The sequence below is a fragment of the Pteropus vampyrus genome, unplaced genomic scaffold (genome assembly GCF_000151845.1).
Source record: "Pteropus vampyrus isolate Shadow unplaced genomic scaffold, Pvam_2.0 Scaffold35, whole genome shotgun sequence".
Lineage (NCBI taxonomy): Eukaryota > Metazoa > Chordata > Mammalia > Chiroptera > Pteropodidae > Pteropus > Pteropus vampyrus.
Genome location: NW_011888816.1, coordinates 8,526,130 through 8,543,768, shown reverse-complemented (window position 1 = coordinate 8,543,768; position 17,639 = coordinate 8,526,130). Strand labels below are relative to the sequence as shown.

Below are 17,639 nucleotides of genomic sequence, written 5' to 3'. Positions count from 1 at the left end.
GGCTCCAACTACACATAAACGGGGGATACATTTTGACCGTCCAGCGCATGACCATCCGATAGGATGAAGTGGGTGGCCTGCACCCCCACCTTGCGCAGCCCCTTCCCACCACTGGCCGGCTTTGACCTGCAGCCACTTCTGTCCAGGGTCAGAGTAGGGGGAGGTGAGGGACACATGGCGGGGGGCAGGGTACAGCCCAAGCTGCGCCCCAGTCCCGGTGAGGGCTGGCTGATACTTGTCATCTGATGGGAGGGCAGAAGACTGACCTCCCCTAACCCGCCTGGGGACACCAGGGCTGCAGCCTGGTCAAAAGCCCCTGTGCTTGAGTGGAAGCACCGGTCTTAATTCGTTATTTGAAAAGTCTCGGTAAAGGAAAAGAAAAAAAAGGTTAGATTTTTACAGTCATGCTGTATGTTCACCCCTTTCTGATACTCCCAGATTTCACGCATATCTTGAGGTAAATGAATTCTGATTATTAAAAATAATAAGTCACTCCAAAAAGTTACATTTGCACAGAGGTTTGCAGCTTACTGAGCATTTTCACAACCAGGATTTTATCTATTTGGAATAAATTTTTGACCAGAAAAATTTTTTGAGTATGAGGACAATATAAGGAAAACAGCCCACACATCTAGTCCGGCTGTGTAAGAGGTAAAATACAAACTTGCATGGGTGCAAAAACACAATAAATCCTACCTACAATCGCGCTTTCTGAACGAACCTCGGCAGATAAAGTCTCTGATGACGTTAAATAGCCGCAACAGACAAGTGATGACACAGAAAACAAACAATCCCTAGGAAAACAAGGCGGCAGCAACAACCACAAACGCCCCCCACTCCGGCTACCCTTCATCCGTGTTTATTTGAAAAAGGATAAATTTTTGCCGAAAACCTCCCTCTTTTAACTAACCGCTGAATAAACTTAGGCGCGACAGAAATAATATTAAGTCCGTGTTAAAAGAAAGAACAAGAAATTTATTCGGAAATTGACAAGACAAAACAACAAAACAACAAAAGTGCTCTAGTTCTCTCTAGAAATTTTGGTCCTCCAAACGGCACATTACAGAACAACCAGGTCTAGAAGTTTCGGGCCGGCCGGCTCCGGGACACAAGCCCGCCTGGTCCGACTGCTGCCAGGTTTCACATTTCTCCTGCCCAAGGTGCGAGAAGCAAGACGTTTGAAAAACAAAAACGGGCAGAGGACAGGCCGTCCCGGCAGCGTCCGCTAGGCAAGCCGTGATCACCCGACACTCGGGGCTTGCCTCGGAAGATCCGGGGAAATTTGTTTTTGATTTTTTTAATAGGTAGAGGGGGACCCCCACCCCTCAATTCGTAGAGGAAATCGCCTTTTACTGAGGATATTCTCCTACCTCTCTGAATACAGCTTTCTGAAGGCCCGACAGGAATTCTACTTCAAATCTCCTGGAAGAGAAGATTTTTCATGTTTTGCTTTAGCAAACCCCAAGGCCACAACACTTCGCGGGTTTTCCCGGGGAGTTTTTTCCTTAACAAAAAAATTTAAAATACCATCTAAACTAGCTCTCCCGATTTTTAAAGCAAAACCTTAGCCAGCCGCTTGGGCCTGGAGGGGCCCGAGGCGCCAGGATGGAGAGCAGAGGAAACGCAGCCTCTCTCCGAGCCGGGATGTGGTGTAAAGCCAGGCGCAGGCCGCCCGCCTAGGCGGCGGGGCCCCCTGCTCGGGCCCGACCCCCGTCCCGCCCAGTGGACCCCGGCAAACCGCTTCTGAAAGGCTCCAACAGGATACGCGGAGCAAACACACGTTCGTCCCTGTTACTGGCGGCGCAGGGCTCGATGTTGGCCCAAACCCGCGCTTCTAGGCACGGGTTGCACGGCAGCCGGGCGGGCAAAGCCGAGCGCGAGCGCACCGACCTGTGTGTGAGAGAAGGCCAAGCGGTCTGCGCCGCAAACGGCCGGCTGCACCTCGACCCAGGCACTTCCTCTGCGCCGTGCATTTTGGCATGGGGTGTCCAGCCCAGATGCTGGGGCGCCGAGAGGAGACTAGGCCTGCAGAAAGCGCGCAGAGAGGCGGCCTGCAGGCAGGAGGAGCGAAAGGGCATAGAGGGTAGGGAGGCGAGCACAGGAGGAGCAGAGACAAAGAGGAGAGAGAGGAGCCGAGAGGAGCGAGGAGGCGCAGAGGGGCCGCGGGCGCTGGCTCAGGAGGTGGCCGCAGCGGGAGCGCGGTCGGGCTGGCGGCGGTGGCTGCAGCCGAGGCCGGCGTCGCGCGTCCCTGCATCCTCGCATCCCGCGTGCGCTGGACTCTCAGAGATCGAGGCGCGAGTGCAGCGTGCCGGTCTTGCTGTCGTGGTCCCAGTAAGAGCAATGCATCATGGCGAGCTCGGGCTGCCGGGCGCAGGCGAACTGCAGGCCTGGTGCGTTGGTGGGCGCGGGTGCCGGGGGCGCGGCGGTAGCGGGGCTGGCGGGGCTGAGCTGGCCCGGGGGCGGTGCGGCGGCCCCGTGGTGCGGCGGGGCTGGCGGGGGTGCGGCCGCCGCGTGTAGATGGTGTGCGTGCGGGTGTGAGTGGGGATGCGGCGGCGGCGGGGGCGCGGCCGGGGGGCCTCCTAGGCCGTTGTACGAGTTCACTACGCCGGGAGGCAGCGCCATGCTCTGCACGCGTGAGTACGGCCCGTACGAGGCGGCCGGGCCCGCTAGCCCCTTGACCACTGCGGCCGCGCTGGGGCTGCCCGGGCCCGCGGCCGCCGCCGCTGCTGCGGCTGCTGCTGCAGCCGCCGCCATCTGGCAGGAGGCGTATGGCATGGGTGAGGGCGGTTGCGGTAGCGGCCACGAGTTGTTGAGGAAGCCAGACTGCAGGTATTTGGGGGGCGCCAGGTAGCCGTAGCCGTCGGTCCCCGCGCCTGCCACGCCGCAGCCTCCCGCGGCTCCTGCGGCCCCAAAGAGCCCCTTGCCCGGCTGGAAGTGCGCGGGCGGCGGCCGGAAGGGCCGCTTCATGCGGCGGCGGCGCCGGTAGTTGCCCTTCTCGAACATGTCCTCGCAGGCCGGGTCCAGCGTCCAGTAGTTGCCCTTGCGCTCGCCGCCGCCCTCGCGCGGCACCTTGATGAAGCACTCGTTGAGGCTGAGGTTGTGGCGGATGCTATTCTGCCAGCCCTTCTTGTTCTTCTCATAGAATGGGAACTTGGCGATGATGTACTGGTAGATGCCGGACAGCGTGAGCCTCTTCTCCGCGCTCTCGCGGATCGCCATGGCGATGAGCGCCACATACGAGTACGGGGGCTTCTGCGCGGGGTCGGGCTTCTCCGGGGCTGTCGCGGCGCCGCCGCCGCCCTTGCCAGGGCTCGGCGGCAGCGGCGCCTCGGGCTCCTTGGCGGCGCGGCCGGTCTCCGGGGCCAGCAGGGCCCCCGCGGCGTCCTCGGGCTCGGGGTAGCTGGCCATCATGACAAAGCCGGCGCGCCGCGGCCAGGCAGCCCCTGCTTTTTTCCACTGGCGCTGGAGCGACGCAGAGTCCGGGCGCAGAAGTCCACTCGCCGCAGAGTCTTAAACTTCTGAAGACTGCCGATGCCGCCGCGCTCGCTCGCTCGCGGCCTCTCGCTCCTCTCCCTCTTCTTTCCCTTCCCCTGGGGAGCGGCCGGCGGGAGTGGAGCTCAGCCTCTGGCCATGGGGAGCCCGCCCAACAGAGAGGGGCTCCGGCCCCGCCGCCCCTCCCCGCCAGGCCAGTCCCCGCCTCGGTGGGTTTTCTTCACTGTGCTCTTCCCCTCCCCCACCCCCCCAGTTTCCCGAGGTACGACCCGCGTCTCTGGCGGAGTTGCCTCCCGGAGTCCCTAGTGCGCCAGGAGCCTCTCTCTGTTCTGATTCGTATGGGCTCCGCTGAGTTCCGCTTGCGTCAGGCGCCTTCGCCCCTATAGCGGGGCGGCCAGTCGCGCACGGGCGAGTTCATCTCCAAGTCACTTTTTGTAAACGCCCCGCACAGCCCGGACTGGCCTTCCCCCTCCCAGCGAGCTTGGGGGCCCGGCGGATAGCCGGGCTCACGTTCTCAAAAGCCCTTGAAATCCGCCGGTCTCGCTCTGCGGAGTCGGTGCTCGCTCTGCGGGGTCAGTCCGCACTCGGCCCTGTGCCCAGGGACTTCGGGCCCTAGCGAGGAGAGGCGCGCCAAGCCTCCTCGCAGCTTTCAGGTGAAAGAAAACGACTCCTTTGCTCTGCCCTTTGCTGCTGTCTCGGGGCTAAACTTCTAGCTCGGGGCTGGGGGAGGGGGTGGGACGCGGAGAGGGACGGACGGGGGTGGGGTGGAGAGAGCTGCGCCGTGGCTTTGGGAAAATCAGCGGAGAAACGCGTGTCACTGAACGAAGAAACCTCGGCCTGGCGCGTCCCTTCCACTCTCAGAGTGACTGGGCCGGGCTGGGGCCAGGGAGAGGATCGCCGGGAAGAGGCCGACTGAAGCACCTCCGCCTTTTCTTGCGCAGTCCCAAGACCTAGGGACCAGACCCCTCCGCAGAATGCGCGCTGTAATCTTACGGGTTGGATGTGTGTTTTAACGACACCAAGGAGACCCCACTCTGCTCCTGCTCGGACAGGGCGCGAAGGTTGCCGCCGTGGGGCATTGGGAGACTGTACGTGTCTGTGCACCGGTATCACATCTGTAATTCAGGGGGAGGGTCTGTCCTCGAGACGTGAGATACCAGCTGCCCAGGTGCAAGTGTACCAGTGCGAAAACACAGGTATGCACGTGTACAAGGTGTGAAGTTTATGTTTATGGGGTAACGCTTATATCTGTGTAATTGTATATGCATATCACGTATCCGAGTAAATGTGGCTCATCTTTTTCCACTCTCCTCCCCTCTCTCTTAGTTCTTTCCTTCCTTTCTCCCTTTTCCCCTGCTGTTCTTTCTCAAGTCTTCCCACCTCCAATGCTGTGAGTGTGCATATTCTATCCTAGGCTGGAGGGCGAGGGGGAACTGGCGGTGAGAGAGGCACTTGTTTAAATCTCTCGTGACAGACATTTGTTCTGATCTTACTCTAGGTCTGAAGGGTAAGTTCTCACCTACCTTCAGCAGAAGTCTGATTGGGACCCAGTTACATCTGCATGCATGAAGCTTCTCAGGGGAAGTCAGTGCTGGCAAAAAAGTCAGGTGTGCCTTTCAATAGTTAATTTAGCCTTGAGAAAAAGTCTGAAACCATAAAGTGTGAGAAAGATGGCCTGTGTTTTGAGTCCTCATTCCCCAAACTTCTTGCTGCTGATGGGGCCAGAATTCTTTGTGGAGGAAGGTTGACTGAATGGATGTCATGCAGGTGTTTGTTAGTGATTGGCATGTCTGGAGTGGCTGACCCAATACCTGTCACCACCTCTTCCTCCCAGGCTGTCCAGTCTCTGAAGAATCTTGAAGATCCCTTAGTGGCCTATGGGCTCAGCATCCACAGACCACCTGCATGTGCTGCCTGCTTCGCACTCAGGCCTCTGATCTGCATTCCGAGATTAAAGGAAAGGAGGACAGGGTTATGGGGCCTCTTTGGAATTCAGCATCTTGAAGATGACTCCAGAGAGGTCAGTAGGGTAGCCTGGTCTGACCACCACAGTGAGAGGGAGCAGGGCTCTCCTAAACTCATCTCAGTAAATACCCTTCTCCACCCGCCATGGAAAATATCTCCAAGTAGCTTGCTGGTTCTCTCCCATTACTCCCAACATACGGCAGGACAAGCGACGCTTCACACTCTTTGTGCCTGTTTTCTGACCAAGAGTGCAGGTGTTTTTCTTTGTCCTCACCGCATGGGTGCCCAGGCTAAGGGTGGGAGTTCAGTTTGGGCTGCTGCAGATGAACTGCAGTGCCCATTGTCCCCCAGGGCCTGGGCAGGGAGAAAAACAGCTGAGACTGGGCCTCACCCTAGGGGGCTACTCTCTCCTCCCCTTCTTTTTCTGACCACCCAGGCTGGCTCCCTGTCCCTCTCTTTCCCCCTTGCAGGCATTTCCGCTTCTGGCCTTCAGCAGCCAGGTGTAACAGCATTGTTGTGTGTGTCATCACTTCCCCGAATTCCAAATCCCTTTTCAGCCTTTTAAGGAGTGTGTGTGTGTGTGTGTGTGTGTGTGTGTGTGTGTGTGTGTGTGTGTATTGAGGGGTGGGGATAAAGGAAGGAGTTTCTCTAAAGGATTTTCTGAGAGGGGAAAAAAAAGAAGTCCTGCTCTCCCCAGGTATTGCTCTCTTTGGAAACGGTGGGGAGCTCCTTGGTTTTCTTCTCAAACCTCCTGGGCAGGCTGGGGAGGGCCCCTCTTCCCAGCGAGGTCGTAATACCGTCCGGCCAGGCACACCATGCCGAGGTTTGTGTGGGGCCCCAGAGCCGTTCCTTCTCCTTGCTGCTTTGCAGCGACGCGGGGCCTCGGCTTAGTGACCTCCGGAGGTGCCCACCTCCAAGGGCCGGGTGAAGCTCCTGAACTCTCTGGCCCGGTTTCCCAGGGCCCGCAGCTGCAGCTCAGGAGCCGCGGTGCCTCCCGACGGGCTTCCTGCCCGAGCGCCGCCTGCGGACGCGGGGCCGAAGACCCGCCAACGGAGCGCCACCTCCGCACCTCCGAGGCCCCGGCAGCCGGCTCCAGCAAAGCATTTGGCTCGGATGGAGGGAGACACGTTTCTCCCCGCCGCCCGGAATCCTGCAACAGCTGCGGAAGCAGCCCGCACCTTGGGGCCGGCGGTCAAGCCCGGCCAGGTGAGCAGGCCGGGTCCCAGAGGCAGGAAGCGCTGGCCTGGCTTGGCCTGGTTCGACCCGCGCCTCCGCCAGCCGCCTGAACCATGTCCTGCGGCCCCCTTTCCGGGCGGGGCTCCGAACCCACCCCGGGGAGCTGCGGCACCGAGCCCGCTGCAGCCCTCTCCTGTGGGTATGGTCTCTGCAGCGCGCACGGTGGGAAAAGGGAAGTCGGATGTATTTCTTAGCACATCCCCACACAACTGCGCACCTCCACAACTGTCAGCGCCACCCGGCCCCAGCCACATCCCCAAAGACTGCAGGTCCCTCTACTCAGGTCACATCCCTCCATCCATTTCTGCTTCAGTCAAACCCATATCACCTTCAGTTCTTCTTTTCCTCACTACTCTGTCACACTCGCCTGTTACGTATACTAGCTCGCATTCTGCACACCTTGTTATAAAATAAGTCAGTCTGATGCCCAGGACTCTAAGTGTCATCACACACACGTATCTCATGACACAAAGTGACCTCTTGGCTCCATGTCTGCAAGGCCGACTCCCAGAAGCCTGTTGATTCTCTGATGTCTTTGGCCTGTGGTTAGGACGACTGAGCAGCCACCCGAATGTTCCCATGGTAAGGTTGCTGCTCAGAGTTTTTTTTGAGAAGCTCAGGTACAGAGTATACCTCCGATGCCCTTTAACACACACAGGCCACTTACACAGGCTTTATCTCTGTTTTACAGTTGAGCTCACTGCTGCAGTGACAGGCTGCAGCCTGAGATGGTTGCATGGTTCCCTTACACACACACAGCCCCAGGCCCCGGGCCAGCCCATGTTATTCTGCCTGGCTGGGATTAGCAGAGTCACTTACCCAAATATGTGCTTAGGAGAAAGAGTGAGAGAGAGTAGGGAAGAAGAAAGGGAGGTGCAGGGAGAGAGAGAAAAGAGAGAAAGAGGCAATGCCACTGCCCATTCAGGATGACAGCTGTTTCCAGTTGCTATCTTATTGAATCCCACACACCTCACCCTGTGGTGGCTGGGCTGGGAGGCGGCAGACTAGTGTTTTGAGCTCCTCCTTACCTCATTGATGTTGGGCCTCTATTCTATCAGCACCTCTTTTCCCCAAGGAGTGTGTGCCCTTCTCTCTGCAAGGCAGACTGCAGGGTAGTGTAGGCTTTTCTCCTGATTGAGCTTAACTCAGGGAGAAAAGGCAGAGGGGGCTGGTTCCTGGGCTATGTGAGGACCTCCACTCTCCAAAGACCTCTGGGATGCTCCTAGAGAAAGAATTCTAGGGTAGCAGGAGCTGTTGGCCAGCTTCCTTTGGTATCCCATGGCCATGACTCTCATAACCCAAAGCCATTTCGTTCAGTCCTAAACAGTGAATACCCTGCCACTCAGACGCAACACATGTTTGAGTGTGTGATATATTGTTGTTGCCTTTCTCCACACCCAAACTGTAAGCCTTGATGGGCAGAGACTGTCCTCCACTTCTCACTCAGTGCTTTCCATAAGGATGGGCTTAATGCATTATAGTGGAATTGGAAAAAGACTCTGTTCCACAGAGAGAATTGAGAGATGCCACTTTCCTTGTAATAAAGCTGGTATTTCCAAGAAAGAGACTGCAAGTGGGGAAGAGTGGCTGGACCATGGAGGGCCAGCTCGGAATCCAAAAGTCCTCTGCTGTTTGGGGTGCTCTACTAATTATGACTGTACGACCATGCTGCTGAGCCTTAGGCAAAGACACAGGACACCTTTTTGGTTCCTGATCATGGCAAAGACCTGTCTGAAACAGTCAAACTAAACTTTACTAGAAATAGGTTGGCCTCTGCATCTGTGGCATCTGACTTGCAAGGTGTAAGGCCTGCTCTCTGGAGCCCCAAGCAGGCCCATCAGGGGATGACTGAGAAAGGCCCATCTTGGTACTACTCAAGTTTCTCTCCACAAATGGACACTGTCTAAAGAGCCTCCTTGCAGGAGGGCAGTTTTAGATGCCTAGCTTTGATGAAGTCCAGAGGAAGGGAGAGAGAAGGGCTGAATTTTGTGTTTTGTTCTACTGGCCTTCTGAAGGACGTGTCCTTCATGCCAAAAGTGTGTGTGTGTGTGTGTGTGTGTGTGTGTGCGCGTGCACTGTATAACTTATGTACGGTAAATAATATGCATCTCAAGTGTGTACGGCTTAATGTATTTTTATGTGTAATGCACCATGTAACCACCACCCTGATCAAGATATGAAACATTAACATTCTGTCACCTCAGAAAGTTCCCTTATATCTTTCTCTTGTCAATGCTTATGTTCAAAAGTAACCCATATCCTGATTTCTATTGCTATAGATTCATTTTGCCTGCTTTGAGCTTCATATAAATGGGATACATGTCTTGTACCTTTTTGTGTCTGGTTTCTTCTGCAGAACATCTCTTTGCTATTCATCCATCTTGTTACGTGTGTCAGACATTCATTTCTCTTTATCGCTGTGAATATTCCACAATTTGCTTATCCACTCACCTACATCATCCGATGGACATTTGTGGTGTTTCCAGTTTGGGGATATCATAAATAAAGCTGCAGTCAACATTTTCGTGCATGTCTTTTTGTGAAGGGCTTTTCATTACTCTTGAGCGAGTACCTAAGAGAGTAGGCATATGTTTAGTTTTGGTAGATATTGCCAAGCAGTTTTTCGAAGTGGAAGAGCAAACTACAGACGGACATGCTGGAACAGAGACTTTTCCTTATAGATAGCATCCTCTAAAGATGCTACTTTGTAGCTTCAGCTGTTATTATTATTTTTATTATCATCATTGTCATTATCATTATAAAAGAACAAAATAGCTATCCTTTATTAAGCACTTGTTTTGAGCCAGGGACTTACATGCATTCTCTCATTTCATTTTTCTGACAAACCTATTCCCATTTTATAGATGAAGAAACTGAGGCTCAGAGACATTAAGGAACTTGCTGAAGACCCCGGCCAATAAGTGACGGTTTGACTTTGGAGCCCTGAGTTTCACCTTCCTGCAAGGCCAGGAAGTCCTTCCTTCCATCAGACCAAATCTAGCTGCTATTTATGAGACCCATTTCCTATAACCTCTGGTTCTTCCCACATGCACTGTCACACCCAGACTTGAGATCTGCGTACACACATACACACACAGCCTTTCTCACAGCCACATAAACTTTCTGGGAAGAAGAAGGGCATGAGGCCAATTCAGTGAAAACTTCAAAACTTGCCAAGTCTTGGGCTCAGCAACCTAATGGTGTTCTTTTCAGGGAATTTGCAGGAGAAAATTGGACTAGGGAAGAGTTTGTTTCTGGAAGCTGCAGAGAAGAATTCAGAGGCCATCCTTTCCTGGGACGAAATAGGCATTTGGTCCTCCTCCCAGTAAGCTGAGCCAAGCCCATAACCATGATGCTTAGAGGCATCAGTCTGGGGCATCCCTCTATCTGCAGGCCTCATCCAGGCATATTCATCTTCTCCTAGAAGGAGATGACAGCCTGGAGATTGTGCACCTTACTTGAGAAAGTGGTAAGTGGGGGAGTAGGTGTATGGTCTGAGCAGGGAGAGAGCATGAAGTCTAGAGAATTGCACTTTGGGACAGAGTGCTTAACCAGGCCCTGCAGGAATGGTCACTCTGAGGAGAGTCAATAGCCTTCTCAGAATGTTGTTGCCAAGAATTTAAGCTCCTGGGCTTGACTGAGAGAAGAGTGCTCCCTGTGGGTGGAGGTGATATGTGGGTCCTATACTCTGTGCAGCTGGCCCCTCTTCAGGCCCCCTTTTACACTAATTGAGGCCTTGCTGGCTCCGAGTTTGTAATTGGGAGTAATTGATGACAGGCTGCTATGGTGGTACAAGCAGGCTTTTGTTGGGGAAACAGTGGTCAGGATTCTGGGACTGTTCGTGGGAGCAGTCCAGGATTCTAGTGTGCTCTGTTTCAGGTACGTCTTGGCCCTAGCCTGTTGCTAGGAGGCAGCCTCCTTAGGAATGGGACTAGTAGCATGTCTGAACAGGAAGGGATCCCCTCATGTGAGTGATGAGAACTCAGGTCCAGAAATATACAGAGTCTGCTCTAGGCCATGGAGGTAGTACAGAAGGATTAGAGGTCCTGGTGCCTGGTACTGTCATTGATGCAGACTCCCCACAGTCTGTAGGTACCTTGGTGGAGCAGTTAAACATTATCTCTGTCCCAGTTCTTATTGATATCAGCCTGAGAAATGATGGAACCTTGCTAAGCTTCAGAGTTTAAAATTTGTGTCATTCTCCGAATAGGAAATATATTCACATACACCAAAATTAAAAGATATAGAAGGTTTACAGTGAAAAGTCTTCCTTTTACTTTTGTCCCCAAGTCATCCTTCTCACAGGCAGCCAGTGACCCTGCTTTTGTGTATATCCCTCTGGACACATTTTATGCATATACAAAAATGGTATGTACATTCCCCTGCCCTCCCTCACTTTTTGCACATAGCAGCATCTAATGCAGTGTTCTGTGTCATAGAAATCTTTCCATATCTGCGCATTCTCTTTTTAGAGCTGCATGGTATTAGGTTGTTTCCAATCCTTTGTTTTTATAAACAATACTATAATATTTGATCTTGTATATGCCTAATTTTGTAGATGTGTACAAATATCTGTACAAAAATTTCTAGAATTGTAGAGTTGAGTCAAAGGGTATGTGCATTTGTAACTTTTGATAGATATTACCAAATTACCTTCCTTATGCATTGGAGCAGTGTAACTCTCACCAAAAGTGCATGGGATTCCTGCTTTTCCACAGCCTCACTAATATACATCTTTGTTTTTAAGAAATACATCTTATAGATATAGTTGAAGACCCCACTGTACCCTTCCTTGATTCCTTTCTGTGTCTTTTCTGAGGTGATCACCATTGTAAATTTGGTGCTAACTATTCCCACAGCTGTTGTACTATGTGAGTATCCACTCCTAGGCGATACTTAGTATTGTTTTGTGTTTAATAACTTTAGATAAATGGTATCCTGCTATTGGAGAAAGACACGTGCTTGCTTTTTCATTCAACCTAATGTTTGTGAAAAGTTCCTGGTTGATATACAAAGACAAACTCCATTTATTTTCAGTGTGTTGCACCATTCCATTGTATGAACACACCAAGATTTATTTATCCAGGTTCCTATTGAGGGATGTTGGGTTAAGTCCTGTTCTTTATGATTACCAATAGTCCTGCTATGGTTGTTCTTATATATGTCTGTTAGTGCTCATGTGCTGTAGTTTACCAAGAAGTGGGACTACTGGATGAAAGGACACCGACATCTTCAACTTTGCTAGTTATTGCTGAGTGGAACCTCTGCTTCTTCACCTGAGAAACAGAGAGAGTGATGCCTGTACCCTAGGAAATCAGTGTCAGTGAGTGAAATGATGGAGAGAAGAGAACATTGGCTCAGATTCCAACAGATCTAGACTTAAATCCTGGCTCAGCAATCTACTTGCTGTGCAACTTTGTGTTATTAGTGCCTGAGGTACCCCTACGTCTGGCATGAAATGCTTGTTGAATGAATGAATGTGTAGTGTTTTATCTTTTAGGTGAAGATTTAGTCTGGGAAATGATTAGACATTCAAATGTTATTAGTCGTTGATGCTTTAGTGTGAATTAGTCCAGGATTTAATTATAGTTCTGTGAGAGGTAGAAAGTGGGAGTGGAAGGGACTCTAGGACAAGTGTTAAGGGTCTGCATGTGTGTGTTCAAGGATAGTGAGGTGTCAGGTTGAAGAGGAGGGAAATTCGGGATCGGAGAGGGTTCTAGAGGCCTCTAAGACAAAGGCTGCGGGCAGTCTCTCCGGGCTATTGGGTGGAAAAAGACAGGCACAGCTTCCGGGTGTGCCAGGCTTACTGCGTGCCTAGGGTGTAGGATGCTGACCACGCGCCACTAGTCCCGTGGGGCCCCAAGCAGCGCACGCGGTGGCGTTGGGGGCTTCCTCGCTTTGTACCACGTCACTCACTTCCCCACCGAAGCCCAGAAGCAACAGTGGCGGTGGCTGGGGCCAGGGCTGGGGCCAGGGCCAGGGCCGTCGGGGAGGGTGTTCTCTTTACCCTAGACGGCGCAGAAAGGACGCAGGGATCCTGCCTGAGCCCAGCACGCAGGGCCTTACCGCCCTAGCAAGGCGCGTGGGCCACCCGGCTCAGGAGCTCAGATGCGCGCACCCAGGACACCCGGGACCAGTTGGGGTCCTGCATTCGGGTCGTCTGGCCCTTTTCACATCTTCTTCATGTACTCAGTGAGCCCACGGCTGCTGGTTTCCCCATGCATCAAGACACGCAAGCTCTCACTGCCCGCCTCTAAGTCTTGCCTCGGATGCCTGTCTCAGGAAGATAATAAAGGATTCCGTTCTGAGACGGTAGGACTGACTGCAACTTCTCCGTGGCCACAAGAAAGCGTAGCTAAGGCATTCCTTAGGTTGGGAGGTATTGGAGACAACATAAAGGCCAGATGGAGGGAACACCTTGTGTGGGAGGCTGGCACTTCATTAAGGACAGAAAGGACTGCCTTTGCTCTAATTTTCTATGAGAAATGGGAGCCTACGATTTCTGGGACTGGGCAAAGCCTTCTGGGATATTATTTTATGTCAAGAGATGGTCTTTCTTTAGTCTGAAGAGAATATGAATAGAGAAGACAATCACCTACGCTTGGGTATGTGTCCACATGGCTGCTCATACATACTGTATGAGCTCACACACTCACACATTGTGGTTCACCCAAATACATGTGTGTTCTTGCTTGTGCGTGTGCATCCCATACCCCTACCCCTACCCCTTTTCTCTCCAGGTTGAATCTTAGGAAAACTGCCCATCTAGAGTGTCTACTATATATGGCAGTCTGTGTTTACCAAATGATTTCTGATATTTCTCCACCTTTTAGGTCTAGGAAAGGGATTTCTGTTAAAGATCTCACCAGATTTTCTTTGGCTCCTGGGGAAAGATTGTTGGCAAACTTTAAACTATAGGAGCCATTTGGGAGGAGGAAGTTTCTACCACATGGGTGGGTTCACTCGAGACTGGCTATCTCTCAAGGACTGCCTTTAAATGCCACTCTATGGTTGGTAGAATTTGTCATTCATTCATTCATTCATTCATGCATTCAAATGAACATATCCAGGCACCACCTCTGTACGAGTCTTGTGCTAGGCCTGGGGATCTGGAGAAGGCTATGTTCTTGCCTCTGGGGAAGTACAGTTTAGTGGGGAGTTGGGTAGATAAATAGACAAATGCAATTTAGTATGATAAATACTGTGACTGGGGACAGTTGAGGCTGTGGAAGTGTTGGGGAAGTCTTCCGTGGCAGGCAGTGGATGATAAGGCTGGTTAACAAGGTCTACATGACTTAGGGCTTAAAATGCCTCTCTGAGGAACTTGGACTTTATCCTGAAGCCATTTGACTGTCAGATGGGAACGAAATGAGCATTTGCGTGTTAGGAAGTGATTGTGGCTGCAGCGTAGAAGATGGATAGGGGATGGCAAGCTTGAAGTTCATGGAGTCCAGGTGAGAGATGATGGGCCTGAGCTAAAGAAGGAGCAGGTGGATGGAGAGAAGGGCATACCTTGAGAGACATTAGAAAGTGGAATCTGTGAGACTTGATAACTGAGTGGGAGCGAGGGAGGCGTCAGAACAACTCCCAGGTTTCTGACTTGATCAACTGGGCATAGGGTTTGGCCATTCTCTGAGACATGGAAGGCTGGAGGCACAGATTTCTTGGGTGAGATGGTTATTTGTGTGAGTCATGTCTTTCTTGAGGTGCCCGAGGGGCATCCAGTTGATGTCTAGGAGGCACTTGGACATTCAGATCTGGACTCAGGAGATTCAGAGTCATATAGATGAGACAGGTTAGAGATGAAGTCACCCAGGGAAGATGTGGAGAGAGGAAGAGAAGAGAACGTTAGAGATGGGTAGAATTGGGGAGTCTGTAAAATGATGGAGCAGGAGTAGCCAAAGAAGTGGGAGGTGACCAAGGGTGTGCGGTATTGCAAAAGCCTTGGGAAGACAGTGGTCAGGGCCTGCTCAGGACCCTCCCCTAGACCCACTTCCTCTGGCTTCCCAGGTCTCGGGTGCTTTGCCCCTCATAGGGTGATTGGTATTTTCGTGGTCACAAAGTCTCTCTGATGGTAAAAATTCAGATGCTGCAGTAGACTAGTTGTGGGACAAAGGTGGGGGCTTTTTACGTGTTTTAAATACTCAGTTATTATTGATGCAACTCTTACTAAGTATGGTGGTTACATAGATTATCTCATTTAACCTTCAAATAACTCTTTTCAGAATAGATATTATTTTCCCCACTTTACAAATGAAGAAACTGTGGCTCAGAGAGGCTAAGTGTTTTGCCCAAGCTTACAGAGCTACTTAGAACTGAAGCTGGGATGTGGGGTCAGGTCTCTTTGCTTTCCATATGCCAAGTTTTTATCTTTTCTCTCTCTTTTTTTTATTGCCCTGTGCTTTTTTCCTTAGCATACATTCAGTGGGCTGCCTCCTGGATTGCCATCTGAGCCTGGCCTGGCTTGCCCACACCCTCCAAGCCTCCAGGCCATGGGGACTTCAGAGGAGGCCTGTATCCCGGATTAGCCCTAAAGACAACATGCTCCTAAAGAAGAAAGAGGAGGTCTAGGCACAGCTGAGGCCTGTGATGGGAAGGGCTTCCCGGGAATCAGTGGGGAACTTCCTCCTGGGAAAGCCATGAGAGGGGCAGTTCCTCTCTTGGGCCAGGCATCAGGGAGTCAGGTTCCAGCTGTTCCTGCCTGGCCACCCGCAGCCCTGAGCGCCCACCGGAGACAGGAGGCCCTGCCTGCTCACTGCCCATTGTCCCTGCACCACAGTGCCGCTTCCCATGCGCCTCCTGTTTATACAGGAAGCCCCTGCTCTGGGATGCCACCTCCCTCTCCTGATGACTGGCTCCAAGCTTGAATTCTTCACAGGCAGTCTCAGTGAGCGAGGACTAGAGTAAGTTATCACTGCTCAGTCACTTTAAGAATTAGTATAGCACAGTGGGTAAAAGCAGGGCCTTGCCACGTGGCTTCCCTGGGTTTGAATCTGGCCATTTTTTAGCTGTATAACCTTGGGCATTTATACTAACTCTATGAGCGCAGGTTCCTCCTGTATAAGATAGGGAATATTATTCCTACCTACCTCATAGGTTTGATGTAAGGATAAATGAAATATGGAAGTAAAGTGTCTGGAACATGGTATATGCTCAATAAATTATAGATCTTATTGTGACTTACTCTTTATCTCCCACTTTTAGTTGCACCAAATTTCAGCTGTGTTCCAATTATAGGCGATAGTTTTAAAATATGGCCTCCAAATTCTGTGACATTCATTCCATTAAGAGGTAGGGTCATGTCTCCTCCCTTTGAATCTGGGTGAGCTTATGACTATCTTGACCAATATGGTACAGTGGAAGTGACACTGTATTATTTCTTAGGCTTTGTTTTGGTTGCTGGAACACTTATACTTGGAACCCTGAGTCACCATGTAAGAATCTAACTGCTTTGTAACAGAGCTGTGGTTCCTACCTGTCTCTGTCTCCTTCAGTGCCTGACTGTAACCACTGCAGTAAAGAGCTTTCTCTGAAGTAGTCCTTAGGATCTAGGCAGAGTTTGTCCTTGGGACCATGTCATCTCCCTTTCCCCTTTTCTTCCCCTCCTGGCAAACTCTTCCCAACTCCCTTCTTCCCATTCCTCACTGCAAAACTTAGTCCTGGATCAGGGTTGGGAAGCAATCTAATAAACAGTAGTTATTACAGGTTAAAAAAAAAAAGGGATTGAACTGCTCTGTAGTTTGTCAGGCAATGAGGATTATTCTTCTTGGGTGCACTACCAGAAGGGTGGGAAGAGTTTTTTCCAGTTCAATAAAAATTTATTGAGTGGAGTTTTAAAAATGGCAGACTGAACTCAAACTGGAATTCCCTCCTTCACCAACAAAAGATGGCAAAAATTAAAAAGACAAAATAATAAATACAGAGTTAAACTTAAATTATGAAGCGATATTCTTGATAGACCAGAAATTATAAAACATTCCCAGGATAAAGAAGTAAATGGAATGTGACAGCCATAAGCAAAGTGTTTCTGAGTTCATGCCCAAAACATATGCAGAATTATGTCTTAGAAGAGGTGCATACAATCAAGAGTCACTGACCAAAAAATATTTGTCAAGCACTTATGTACTAAGACTTTGTCACTATTATCTGCATATTTTTATAGTCAATGCTTGTTTAGAGTTTCCCATATGTTTGCATTTTCTTTGCTCACCCATTTTTTCCTTCTGAGTTTAGTTTCCTTCTTCCTGAAGTATATAGTTTCATAGTGCTTTCACCAAAAGTCTGTAAGTCTTTTGCTGAAATTTAAAAATTCATTCTCCCTCTTAAATGTTAATATAGCTAAATATAAAACACTGACGTTGACAATTATTTTTCCTTGGCATATGGAAGATACTTGGAATAGTCTGTTACTTTCTGGCATCTGTGGTTGCTGTTGAGAAGTCTATGGTAAGCCTACTCATTCTTTTGTAGGTATTGTCTGTTCTCTCTAGTTGCTTTTAAGACTTTGTTTTGGTATTTTTCAATTTTAATATATGTCTAGGCATGGAATTATTTTAATATAATCTGCTTGGGGACTGGAGCGAATTTTCCTTATGAAAATTAATATTTTTATCATTATTGAGAACTGTTGGCTGTTATATTATTTAATATTACTTCTTCCACATTATTTTTATTCTTTCTTATTACAAATCTTTTGGACTTCCTCATTCGCTCTTCTTTTTCTTTTAATTACCTTTCTTTGCTTTCTCTCTTTGCAATCTGGTAAATGATTTCCTCATAGCTATTTTCTAATCCAGTAATTATTTTTTCAGTACCATCTATTCTACAATTTTACCCATCCATTAAAATTTCAGTTTTGATGACTATATATTTTTTTCATATCTAGATGTTTTATTCAATTCTTTAAAAAACCTACCTTGTATTTCATTATGGTTTCTGTTTCTCTC

The 17,639-nt window shown here is 50.4% G+C and overlaps 1 protein-coding gene across 1 annotated transcript; it reads right to left on the bottom strand.

Moving 5' to 3' along the window:
- Positions 1 to 1,924: 1,924 nt before the first annotated feature.
- Positions 1,925 to 3,640, bottom strand: FOXL2 (forkhead box L2). The gene has a single exon (XM_011357462.2). The coding sequence runs from the start codon at positions 3,409 to 3,411 to the stop codon at positions 2,281 to 2,283; it is 1,131 nt and encodes a 376-aa protein (XP_011355764.1). The 5' UTR covers positions 3,412 to 3,640; the 3' UTR covers positions 1,925 to 2,280.
- Between the last annotated feature and the right edge of the window lie 13,999 nt (positions 3,641 to 17,639).